Genomic DNA, 14081 nt, shown 5'->3' with positions numbered 1-14081 from the left:
TACCTTTTATCTAACATTCAAAACCTTCCGGCTCATCTGGGCCTATTTGGAGTGTTTGAGAGGTGTGAAGGTAGATCAGCAGTCTTTAGGTTGGTGGGATTGGGGTGCAGTACTGACAGCTAATATAATTAGCATCATTTCAAAGGTAGGAGAATACAGGCCGGTTTGTAGAAACCATCAGCAATAAAATAATCATCTCCACCGAGAACTTAGTGTGAAATTCCAGTGCCCTTATGCCAAGGGTGACGTTCGTTAAAAAAAAATGGATGGAACATAGTGTAATTATAGTGTGAAAATCATTCTAGGGGTTTGGCACATTTTTAGTTAATAGGAAAATTAATATGAAACTTTGGAACATGCAGTGCCATGTTCTTTTTTTCATGTGCTTTGAATCCATGTTTGCAACTTCTTACTGCAAATTGTGGAAGAAGTTATGTCAGAATGACAAATTACGTGGATATTTTATGGAATTGGGAAGTAAACTCCGGATAAATTTATCCAGCTAAGAAACAACTCAGTACCTTGAGTGTGGCTCTGAATATAATTATTTCTACACATGCACCGAAGCTGTTTACGTTAATCTTAATTTAGACATTGTTATTTTTTTAAACACACCTGTCTCAACTGTGAGTACATTAGGATACTCTTACAAAAAAACACAATGAGGACCCAAGCTTAACATTCCACTTGATAAAGTGTTGCATTTAACTGCCCTCAACACAGCACCCTTGAAGGAATCTAAGGCCTTAATTAAATATGTATTTTAATGCAAGAAGCAAAGATTTTCTTAAGTCAGGGAGAGAAGTTATGGCAACAGAGGATGTGTAAACAGTCTTCTGGGATACATGAAATAAGAAATAAGATTGATTAACAGTAATAATTGCTCATTATATTTACAAAATCACAATAATCTTACAAAAAATGCAAATATATCACAATATGAGATAACATTTAACTTTTTATCTTCTTTGGAAAATCATTTCACTATGAACCTGAAATATAAGAATAAAAAGATTTAATCACTAGTCAGAACAACAACACAGTCAAGTTACCAAATTTATGCAAAAGAGTAAGAATTAGTCTAATTTATAAATAAAGCAACAAAAAATGTCTTTACTTTAAGTCCCCATGATTTTTCTCCCTACACAATAAGATGCATTCCCTTAATTTACAATTAAATCATTGTGAACAGTCTGTCACTTAGGATCACCAGCAGAAAAATTTTAAATTTGGATTAGTCTTGATTTTGATTTCAAATTAAACCCAATTTCATTTATCATTACATGGGATTCATATGATATTTTTAATCAGGCAGGAATTTGCTAAACATTGATCTCTAAAATTGCCAGCTTGCATGAATTTCCTAGCTATAGATCATTGAATCTAAAATATTTACATAGTACATATATTGAAAAAAAATTTTCCCCCACATCCACCTTATCCCACACGAAATTCCTGGGTATGCCACAGCCAACGTCTCAAAGCGGCACTGACAAGCAAGGTCTGCATACTCGAGGTGAGAACTGAATGATCACTCTGTGTCCCTATTCAAGCGGTGACAGGCCTCCTGCCGTGCCAAAACCGTCGATACCTACTCTGATCGACAAGTTTGAATCAGACGTGGGTGCCAATGACATTTTTTGTTGGAGGCGGCTACTGACCCTCTTCCGACCCAGCAGCCGTGGCACATGCGGTGAGGATCGGGTAAAATGAAACTACATTCTTTCCAGGAGCAGATTTTTTTCTATGATGACGCGATACCTACGAGATGATGCCATGCCATGAGCTCGATTAAATGTCAAATGCAAATGGCAGAAAGACAAAATACAAAAAGTCATTATCATTAAATATAGACCACCTTTGGTAGCATTTTAATAACCCTAGTCAAGGTCATAGTTAAAAAAAAAACAATTTCCAGGAAGAAGTGGAAGCATTTCTGTCTTCTGGCAACTATCGGATAGGTTGCCGAGCTTGCAGAGTTCACGCCTTTTACAAGTTCGCGACAGAAACAAGTGAAAATGGGCTGATGGCGGCAGGCACCTCGTTGTAGCTTTCCCGTGCCAAAGGAGCCCCAGCCAATAAGTGGAAAGTGTCGGCAGAGCATTTCAATGGCACTCGGCACTAAATTTATGAATTTTGCCATTGAAAAGACAAATTTGCGGTTTAAATATCATAAAAGTCCTGTCATTGCGCCTATGTCACATTTATTCACGTGCATCGCATCAATATTGCATTTTTCACACATGCGATTTTCATGTATTAGTATTCATAACCAATTCACTGCACCATCAAATCTCTGTGAACAGGACCACCGTTTAAATGAACAGGACCACTGATGTGTCCACTATGACAATCCAGAAGATGAACTAACTCACATCTGGCATGTAAGAAAAAGTTGCACGTTAATTATTCCTTGCATTGCATAAATTGCAAATTTTGCAAATGAGCTTTGAAGTTTAAAAAAAGTTGTGACGACTCAACACAGGGAAGAAATAAGTTAACCGCAACTGAGAACCAAACCAAAATGGTCCTTGGTCCATAGCAAACATTTTTTTCATATTCATCATTAAAGCAACCCTCTTAATAAAAAAGTCAAAATTTCTACATAAATACCAGTATTAAATGAAGATAACTACATACATACCTTGCGATGAGGATGAAATAAGGGAGTTGAAATGGTCCAATATAGGATGAGGAATGTGATCAAGAATAGACTCCTTGGGAAGTTTAGATTGCCGAGCAAAACAGTCCAGGAACACCAACACTGTAATTACTTCACTGGGTGCATTTTCAATGCTGGTCCAGTTGGAAGCCCACTTGCTAGATGAAACTGTTCCACTCCTGCAAAAATTGTAATAAGTGGTGGGATATTATTATGTTGTAAGGGCAGTGGAATACAGGGATATCCTTCACTTTGGAGGAAAGTGAAAATTTAAGTTTCTTTCCTTTGTGCATTACATTTTTCTGCACTATTATTTAGCTCACTAGCATTCTTTTACAATTTTAAGTATTAGTACCAAAACCTCACACTGGTCTTGACATTACATCATCATACTATGCAGGGGCGCAGCTAGGAATTAAGGCTGGGAGGGGTTTACGTGCAACTAATACCGGGGTGTGTGGAGGTATTGTATACCCACCAGGATAAGCGGTAGGTACGAGATTAATAAAAATGATTATTAAAAAAAAAAAAAATAAAATAAATTAAAGATATATGGCTCAAAATAGCGAGTTTTACGGCTTTCTGAGGGATATTTTATTCATCCTTACACTATTCTATTAGTAATATCAATCCATTTCAGTAAAAAATTAAACTTTAAAAAATTCTCTGAGCTCTGGGAGGGGGGTTTTATCCCCCAAAACCCCCCCTCACTGTGCCACTGATACTATGCATAGTAATGAGTTTGATGTAATCAAAACCATCACTAGTTAATGATTCTATACTTAAGGCAATTGCCTCCCAAGAGGGCTTAGAAATAAAGTAGAAGGGCTAAGATCCCCATAAAATAACTTGTGATAACGCTAACGTATTCCATAATGCTAAAATCACTTGTTATAGCCAATACCTATATAAGGAAATATGTATAGTTTTTTCAGCTAGTTGAATATTTGGATTATTTACGCATTTATATTTATCCAAAAGTGAATTGATATTGCAAAATATTTTTTAATAATAAATTCTTAATTAAAAGTATAGCCAATGTCTTTCAAAAATGGACTATTTGCCAGTTAATACTGCTGGAAAAGTCAAAATTTGATTTATTTTCACGATGATATCAATAGATTTATCAATGATCAATCAGTAAATACATACATTAAAATTCTAATTTTTATGTAAAAAAATCTGTGAAGCCGCTAAACAAAAACTTAACCATAAAAACAAAATTAAAATAAACTATGCTAAAAAAAATAAACTTAACTATAATTCTTCCTGTCAACTATTGCTCATCACATATCTCATATTGGTTTAAGTATACTCCATCAAGAAGAGTGATAATAATGGGAGCGGTCTACTACAAAACATTTGCTGGATTAAGCTGGGTTCACAAGTGATTTTTGGTAGCACCACTTCACTTTTTGATTTGCTAACGTGTATCACAGAACAAATCCCCATAGTGAGGATAACGAAAGATATTTGGGGTTAGAGATTACCAGAGTATATCATACCTTGCACCAATGTGGTTAAATAACACATCATCAGAAACGACCGACAGAAAACAATTAAGTCCATGTGACTTCTCCAAAAAGACAGCTGCTGGATCATTTTCTCAATATATGAATTAATCTTTGAAACAAAGTAAAAAAAATATGGTATCTGATAAGAAATTAATACATTGTCTAGTAGGCAAGCAAGAAATACTTCCACTTTGGTATGATTCAACAGATCATTGTTGGCAGTAAAAATATGAAAGATGTTCAGCAGGCCACTGGAATTACTTTGAGAAGCTTCCAGCTAATTCTGAGTAACATAACTTCATATTAAAGGAAAATTTAAGCATGACTTTCTCATTTAAAACTTCTATTTATTTAGAGTAACATGTGAAGTTTTAAAGCGGTTCTCCAATCTAGCTAATTTTTTTCAGTTTAATAGTCTTAAGTGTGATATTCTGTGTGAGCCAAACAAACAAAAGCACCATATACATACTGAGGAACCTAGGCACATGGCTGAACTATAATTTCACAAAAAACCGATAAAACAATAATTTACTTACAAGGATGATGTAGATGGTGGTGGACCAGATGCTGCTAAAAGATGAGACCTTATGTATTGCCCTGTATAGGCCAAGAACTTCTGTTTAACTTCAGGATGAAATTGCCTCAGCAACGTCTGTAAGCCAACAACTAGTGGAACACCATCCAAAGGATCTGATGCTTTGCGACACATAAGACCACCTGAAGAAAACATATTTTTTTCAGGTAATGAAAAATATTATGGTACAAAGGATTTTGGAATGCTATGATATCACATATGGCACCATAAAAAACCATTGAGTCATTATGAAAAAAGGTATGTGTTTCATGTCCATTAGTTCAGACATAAAATACATGAGCAAACTAATGACATCTACTGCGTGGCCTAAAACCATGAATTATAATATGATGTACTCCCTTGTATTACAGAATAAAAAAATGCGAATCACTTCACTGTCAAATACCGAGGCTATTCCGTCATTCCAGCCAGGAGAATTGTGTTTTAAAAGTAAGCAAGGTCCATGACAGAAAATATTATTTTCTAAATGCATTAAAACATGGAATTCAAGAAAAGGGTGGTTTGGTATTATTTTTTTATTGCCTAAATCGAAAGATTATTACTCCTGGAATACGCATTTCATACTTTTAGATTTTTAAATGACGATATCTATTTTTCGCAATTAAATGAAAAGTGAAAATTTTCAAGAGCATGAAAATGCAATGGCTAAGTATGAATGCCGGTAAAAGCCCGTGTGACGTCATTCTGGTTCCTGCTGCCGCAAAGTGAGGTGACCTTGGGGCGAGGACATGAGCGCCGCCAGGCGTAGGCCGCTGATGCAGGATGCTAGCAGGTAGCGCTTGGCTTAATTAAGGAATTATTAATACCTTATCAAACAAAGGAAACTTTCAGACTATAACCAGTTTTAATAGGCGATTAATAAGACATGTTTCCCTGAGCTCTATGCCTCATGCATGCATGTAATCTCAGACGATGTAAAACTCCTATCTACTCCTATAGAAACTAGGTCCCTGTTACGTCACGTGGAGTGGCATCGCATGGGTGCCAATCTGGCCTTTTTCAACTGTGGTTAAAATTGACCATTGCCATTCCCCTAAACTGGGATTTCTAAAACCAAATACATAATTTGTATATTATGAATACACTAACAGTGGGCAATGAATCGCAATCAATACCTTTCGTTTTCTTTGATGAAGGAAACTACCCTAGTATATTCCATACAAAATCAGTGTAATTCATCTTTTCTAATAAATAGGACTTACCAGCATTTTTAACATAATGAAGTTTAGGCAAACAATGAGCTAAGAAGAGAAAAGATAGGAGTGAGATGTGTTGAAGATTCCGAGTAGTGACATAGATTTTAGCCATTGGAACACCCATTCCAGCCCAATCCAAATACAATGAGAGTTCATAAAGCAAAGGGTTGTCATCTTTAGGGTATGGCTTGTTGGTCGGATCTTTGTAATGAGCCTTGATGTCAGCGATGAGCGCCCTAAGGAAAACAATAGGTTAAGTTTATTAATCAGTTTTAAATAGGAGTTAAATTTTAGATGATGCAGATTACAAGAATACAGCTCAAATTACTCCAGTAACTACTACATAATAGAGTAATCCAATGGGAATTATGATCATTCCCTGTATGTACTTCCTTTAAAAAGATTATGCGACACAGTAAACAAATTTTTAACTCAATATACATGTCCATTATTTAAGTAGATTAGTTTATTTTAAAGCCCAAACTGTCTGCAGACACGAAAGTGATATTCTTTGTTAATATGTTGGCAACTACAGTTGAAGACCATTATAATGAGTGCTGAAGATAAAAAAAATCACTCATTCCAGCACCATAGGTCATACTTATTGTAACAGACTTCTATTATACTTCAGGAATACCATAATGCAGAGACCCTTTTTACATAAGAGGTCAAAATAAAAATAAAATGATATTTTATTCAAGCAAAATAAGTGTGCCAATCAAAAGCCGTACCAGAAAATTTCACCGACAATTCCAGAATACCAATCTAATTTAAAAAAGATGAAATCAAGAACAGAAATACATTATCACAAGGTGAATTATTATTTTAAGAAGTTCTGCTTCCTTTTTAAAAATATATATCACGTAGTGCATGCAATTACTTCAGATAGGCAAAAGCAGTCCATCCCTATCCCATTTGCGATGTCAGATTTGAAAGATATATTCACAATAATGTAAGCAATTAATTGAAATAACATGAGGATACACCTTCAAATGGTAACTGAATCACAGTAACTAAGTTGATTGTATTTATTTTAATTAGTTTTTCGAGTAATCATTACCTTTTATAAAATGTAACTATTCCTTGTTACCTACCATCATTTTCTGAAAGTAGGTAGATAATATTTGCTTTCCCTATTCAACTCAGTCAACAAGCTTTGTATGCACGCGTAAGGTTATCCAAAGTAACTCATAATTGATTATAAATCTCATAATATTATAAATATCCTTTTGAAAAAGCCTAGTTACATTTTCAAGGTACTTAAATCTCCATAAACCACAATGATAAGTATTTAATGACCAAGCATAGAAAACTAATAAAATGAAAACTGTGGAATAGCTAGAGAGGAAGAACTAATATTAAGAAGCCTTATCGGATTAACAATTTGTCCGTCTAAATACAGGGTAATCGCAATAGTGTGAGGTTCAAGGAATACAGAATAGGGCAATGGTCTAGATAGCCAAATACATAAAAAGATGCAAGATCCAGGTAAATACTTCCTTAAGTCATTTGTACATATCTTCCCACAAGCTCATAAGACTAATTTAGCAAATTAATGATGGATTTATTGAAGATTACATACTCATTCATTGTATGTAGAGCTGAGTACAACTGTTGAGAGTCAGCAGCACAATGAGTAGAAAGTTGATGGGCAGCATGCAATCGTAGAAGTTGTAGTTGCCCCACAGCCAATATCTTTTCCAACATTGAAGGCCACAGCCGCTCAGCTTTGCTACAAAAGTTTGAGTATGTCCTCCCTGGATTTGCTGTAAAATTTTGAAATGAATTTTTTTAGGTTAATTAGCATTGATACATAATTTAGCTCACCAGTTTTGAAACTGCTCAGAAAACATATTGCAGAATGTACATTAATGTAAAATACATGCATGTTATCAATTGTGAATTGACATTGATGTAAAGGCCTTGAATATGGATTTCACTGCTAAGATTTATTTTGCACATCAGTCAACATACATTAAGAGAATTTTTGCATCCAAATTTTGCATACAATTAAATTAAAAACATTGCTGCATGAGCAGACATGCATACACTTAAGTAAGATAAGAAATGATATTCAAAATGTGTTCAGATAATAACGGCAATCTTAGTTTTTCGAAAAATATTATTATTTTTTCATCAACATTAATACTGTCGTCTTCAAAATAGTCTCCATCAGTTACTAATCAATTGTATCAGCGCTTCTTCCAATCCTTGTAGTACTTCTTAAATTTGATATTTGAGAGAGCTGTTAGTGACTTCTTTTAATGTTACCTATACATACTTGTAAAACGACGGCCCTTATAGGTTCTCTTTACTTTCGGAAAAAGGGAAAAGTCATACACAACCATGTCTTGCAAATGTGGAGGCTGGGGCATTGTTACAGTATTGTTTTTAGCAAAAAATTCATGAACAATTAATGAAGTGCGAGCCGCAAATCGCCGAGCTCATAAGAATACGTCTATGCTTAATGGCTACCACAGACAAAGTACCGTATAAGCTTGTGTAAGAGGCGCACACGTGTAAGAGGCGCACCCCTATTTTGAGGATCGAAGCTATAAAGAAAAAAATTTTGCGACTTTTTTTATCCTATCGTGCGGTTTTGCAGACGTATGCCTGGAATTTCGACAGTTATCGAAATGTCCTCTTTCAGTACTATTTGAAAAAGGAAATTTTGATAACTGCGGCGGCATAAGAGGGAGTAGAAAGAGTTCCGATCCTCTCTTTGCATTCGCCATCGCTCTACGTTGCTTGACCTACTCACGAACAATTTTGTTTAAAAGCTCTCGCAGGAGTATTGCAATAGAATTGCAGCCGTGGAAAATTTTAAGGCAAAACACGACAGGCAAATGGCATGAGCTTTCCCAAGAGATTGAACAACAATCGGGGCAATCTCAGCGCCGTAGGATAATAACCACGTCGTAGATTTAAGGCCCCTTGCACACACACCGATTTTGGACGGCCGGTAAAATATCGGCCGTCCACATTCCAATGGTGAACAATGGGAGAGCATTGGAGCTTGCACACATACCGACCACACGCCGGCACCGGCAAAATGCCGGTTAGCTGCCGGCTATTGTCACTGTGGATCGCCGGCGCCGGCTCAAAAACTTAGCAACGTATCGTTTGACCGGTAAAAATCCGGCGTGTGTGCAAGCATCGCTTCGCCGGTAAAATATCGGCCAATATTTTACCGACCGTCCAAAATCGGTGTGTGTGCAAGGGGCCTAACGGAACTACACTCGGCTCTCCATCAGCTAATGCCTCTGCCGTTTTTTTCCTTTCCGAGACTCCACAGGAAAATATCAAGGTACAGGGGAACAATGGAAACGTGTTTCATCCCTACCCCATTCCACCAACTGACCTTTTTCGGTCTACCAGGTTCAATTCCCCGAGTTTCTGGAGGTCAAATGCTACGTGAGTCACCTTCTGAGCTCGAAGATATCTCGATATCTTTCAGCAATTGTATGACACGCACGAGGTTCTAAAAAGAATTTGACCTAACGCGATGTTTATCTGACAGCATTTAAGTTTTTTGAGCTCTAATTGATTGACACAAAGATTTATAGCTAAAATAAGGCTATTAATATTCAACATAGTCCAAACAGCACAATTTCGGAAGAAACAAGCGTAGCATAAGCGCATTCAAACAAGACGAGACGGACTGGAAACTAAGGCAACGCAAACTGCGTATATCACATTGCTGCGCCTTCGCCCCTTCGCTTTAAAGGCAACGACGTCACATGCAAGATCGGACGTGTTCTTCCCTTTCTCCTTCGCTCGTAGCTTTAAATACGGAGGGGAGGGAGCCCTCTTCCCCTCGACCTCTCCTTCAGCGCTCTTCACTTATAAGCATTTCCGATTTCTTCTATCCACCATTAAGTGCAACAGTGAGCACACTCGTTTGAATTTTTTCAACCGCAGGTTTTGACACCAATATTACTATATGCAGTAGAAATGCCGCGGGATGCCCACTCGCGGCAATAAATTTAGCGCGCGCTCCGGAGCGAATCACCCCGCTCGATCTTTTCCATGTTTACCTCTGGGGTACCGACGTGACGGCGCGATGCTTGCAAAAAATTCAAACAGGAGCATTTTAAAAATGCGTCACTAAGGGAGAAACTCCCCTGCCTGCCGCTTGATTTTGACCCAGGGTTTCAGATGACTGACTCACGCTGAAAACTAAGCCACTCAGTTCCCCTTGAACTTGCAACCGGTGAAGGGGAGGGGGGGAAGATAAGAAGTTTGTGTAAGAGGCGCACCCCCATTTTCGGCTGCAACATCTGGGAAAAAAGGTGCGCCTCTTACACGAGCTTATAGGTAAATAATGCATACAGCTGAAAATTCTATCATCAGCCAAATTATCTGCGCAGTGGCCCGGAAAGCCAAAGGTCCGTGGTTCGATTCCCGGTCCAGGGGAATTTTTTCTCATGGCAATTCTTGTGTATCAGCCAAATTGTCAAAAAAATTGCCAACCGGACTCTCCAAACTTGCGAAAAAGTTTTAAAGTTAGTTCCTGTTATTTTTTTAACACATCTCGTATGATACTAAAATATACTAATTTTATGCTATTTTTTCATGGTTTAGACAACCTGATTCAATGAAAAAGATACATAGAACAGGCACACCGAGGTATTTTGTAAAGCAAATTAACACTGTATGTTATAAATGTCTCTTCACTTAAAAACATGGCCATTCTGACCAATAAAACAATGAAAATATTGCTGTTTTTAGTCAAAATTTCTTCATTTCAATGCAAAAATCTCACAGGATACGTTAACATATTTTTTTAAAAATTTCCCCGCAGTATGAATATAAATTGGCAACTCCAACCAAATATATTATTTTCACCCCGGAAAAATGCACCCTTGTGATTATTAGGGCAAAAACATGCTTCAATACTGAAGCAGGTCAGTTGGTACATTTACTCTATCGGTCACTCAAGGTTAGTTAACTGGAAAGATTCATCTAGCATATACAAGTATGTACTCATGTATATAAATATATGGATGTAAATTCTTAATGTGAAATAAAAGGAAAAGGTGAAGAGAGAAGCTGCCTTGTATAAATTCATAAAATTACGTTACTGCATGTACTTACGAATTGACTTCATTGTATCTCCAAGATCCTTGGACACACTCTCAAACATAGAAACCCACATTTTATCCCGAAGTATTCCCTTTTCAAGGTCACCAAGCAGGTTCTGAAATATGATTCAAGAAATTATTCTCATTACATTTCCATAACGATATCTCAGAGATTAATTGTAAAAAACTAGTTACAGGCAGAATCCTTATTCCATGGATTTGATCTCATCTATGAGTCACTACTGCCACTCTGGCTACAAATGCATTGGATCTAATTCACAGATTTGTGATGAGAGCAAGATTACAGGTTTTCCAGTGGCATTTGTAGACTATGAGAGATAACAATTTCGAAAGCCATCGTGCTTTCACCTTCGGGTTGGAGATGAAAAGCCTTATTATTATTACACCACCTTTTATGGTGCTGGCTTTGCTTAGGCTGAACATTGACTGCCTATCACTCTCTCCTACAGGTGCTGTTTGGGTAGCTATTGCCCCTTTTAAAGTTATCATTCTTGAATAATTCCTAGGCTGATCTCCCGTAAAGAATAATAGCTGCTCTCCTCTGCCAAAATCGTTGCCCCATCAAAATCAATTTTGAGTCCTGCCTCGCCCCATGCATGGTCTGCAAAAGTGGACTGGTTACACTAATTCTGCTGTGTAGGTCCTGGTGGCATCAGTGGCGTAGCCAGGAATTTCGTTCGGGGCGGGAGTATTATTTATGAGGCGAGGAGGGGTTCAGGGGGGGAGGGGTCCAAACCCACGGGGGAATATTAAAAAAAAACAGGGTACTAAGTACAGTAAAACCTCACCTTAACGAACTCCCGCTAAACGAAGAACTCCGTTCAACGAACAAATGCTATTGGTCCGGCCAATTGTCTATGTAAACACATTAGTGAAAAACCCCGATGAACGAACTCCTCTTTTACGAAAACTCCCGATCAACGAAATGAAATTTCGGCGCGATCGAGTGAAATTCACCTCCCAATAACCAATTTTTCCGGTTAAATTTTTATTTTCATATGAATAATTTAATATTCGTAGCGTTGAAGGGCAAATCAGAGACTTCCACTGAATAAGCCAATCAGAATCGTCATTATTAACCGTAACCATAGCCTTCCGTCGTGTGTTTCCGCCGACCCCAACTCGCGGCTCGCGGCGAATTGCGAAAAATGTTAACGCTGACTTTCGTAAATAACTCAATGTCCCAATATTTACACGCTCAAAGATATGATATCTAGAGCTATGTACTTCGAACGCATTCTTTTGACGGTTTTTTAAGATACTTTACAGAATTACAACGCGTAAATTCCGAGAAGCATTTTTTTTCACTGGCCGCCATCTTGGATAAATTCTTTAAAATTTAACTAAATTACGGAAGATACAATGTGCGCGCTAGAAGATGAAAGCCAAAATTTGCATCTCTTAATTATCTTTAATATATGACTCAGTAGTTACTCTTGTTTCATTCACATTGTTTATTTCAACATCATCTAAAAAATAGGAGAAACTTCTGCATTTGCCGCAATCTTGGATAAAAAATATTCGCACTTAAGACACGAAAGCCAACATTTCCCATTGATCTAGACGTTACTTGAATTGAGTGCTTTATACTAAAGGTCAGTCTCTGTCTGTCGGCGATTGTAGCGATGTCCTAACGTGATGTGAAGCGGTGTTGATTTTCTCCTGAGAAAAAGGTTTGCGACGCCCGTCAATTGTTGCATGAAGAAGACGACACAGTCTAAATATGCCATGTTTAGACTGGGCCAATGGTGATGCCTCACCCCTGTGGTAGCAGCAAAAATCCATGAATGACAGCGGGATTAATTCAGCGGTGGTTGGCGGGAGTTGATGCACTCATGGGGAAAGTAGATTTCTTCCTCGATCGCTGCACGGGCCCAAACATAGGACTAACAATAAAAAATGTGCGTGTTATTTTCTTCCCCCCAACTGCAATAGCTAAGTTGCGACCTCTCGCCCGAGGGGTCATTTCTGCGGCATTACCGTCGGATTTTAGTGGAGTTTTTGGTTTGTCGAATGGATGTAAGGGATCGGCGAAATTGAAGAGGACCATTTTGCAGGTAATGCAAGGGCTTTGCAAAGCTTGGAAGCGTGTCGCACCTGTCACCATATTTAGTTATTTTGCAAAAACCGGGTTTGCAGTCAACAGCATCATTATCGTGACTTATTTTACTTCAAGAACTCCTGCATGAGGCCTTCCAAGCTGTTTTCTTATCGGCAGTTGTCTATCCGGAATGCGATGGAAATGATGCTAGTACAATGAATTATTTACGAAGCCCGCGACCGCAAATATTGCTATGGAGTATTCTGGATTCGACTACTATAAAGAAATGCTGCCACCCACTGAGCTTTAATGGGTCGACGAAAGTCGCACTCGCGCCGTTATGGTAGAGCGATCTTAATTTCATGATGAAGCTATAATTGGCGCTGTTACTTTAACTTTATATTAGTAATGGTCAAATCTATCGAATTCTTAATTTTTCAGTGTAAACTTCGCGAATACATGTACTCTATTTCAAATATTGAGAATAAAGGGATGGCCTCGCACTCACCGCTACGTTGCATACATTTTTGAAAACCGATGAAAAAGCACGCGATTTGCATTGCAGCTGAAGAAATAAGCACTATTTTGAAGTATGCGAAGGTAGAATGAAGATAACGCATGCAGACTTGCTTCAATTTCCGAGCCCCTAGAATGATGCAACGTGCGCATCACCTCCGGGGAACGAACTCCCGATCAACGAAACGGCAAAATTTCGGTCCCTTGAGTTTCGTTTAAGAGAAGTTTTACTGTAATGAGTTTCAACTAATTTTAACACTTATTCATTTCATAATCGAAAAAACTTCATTTGTTAAAGAAATATTCTGTAAATTCATGACTTTTCAATATTTTGTTTTCTTTTATGAAGGAAAATAATTGTGTTTTTATATTTCGGGGGGGTCTGGACACCCTGGATCCCCCCTGACTATGCCACTGGGTGGCTTGGTGCTTATTTATCCTCACAGTCATTC

The 14081-nt window shown here is 37.6% G+C and overlaps 1 protein-coding gene across 1 annotated transcript in view; it reads right to left on the bottom strand.

The window, feature by feature from the left end:
* Positions 1–867: 867 nt before the first annotated feature.
* LOC124153799 (WASH complex subunit 5) overlaps positions 868–14081 on the bottom strand; it is a 43090-nt gene continuing 29876 nt past the window's right edge. Inside the window, exons 17-22 of the mRNA XM_046527164.1 lie at positions 11065–11167; positions 7550–7733; positions 5974–6203; positions 4713–4893; positions 2645–2841; positions 868–992 (exon numbers count right to left, since the gene is read on the bottom strand). Coding sequence (XP_046383120.1) covers positions 985–992; positions 2645–2841; positions 4713–4893; positions 5974–6203; positions 7550–7733; positions 11065–11167 — 903 coding nt within the window. The 3' untranslated portion in view covers positions 868–984. The remainder of the gene's footprint in view (positions 993–2644; positions 2842–4712; positions 4894–5973; positions 6204–7549; positions 7734–11064; positions 11168–14081) is intronic.

The sequence above is a fragment of the Ischnura elegans genome, chromosome 2 (genome assembly GCF_921293095.1).
Source record: "Ischnura elegans chromosome 2, ioIscEleg1.1, whole genome shotgun sequence".
NCBI classification, from domain to species: domain Eukaryota; kingdom Metazoa; phylum Arthropoda; class Insecta; order Odonata; family Coenagrionidae; genus Ischnura; species Ischnura elegans.
The sequence above is the reverse complement of the archived record's forward strand: the minus strand, read 5'-3'. Positions and strand labels throughout refer to the sequence as shown.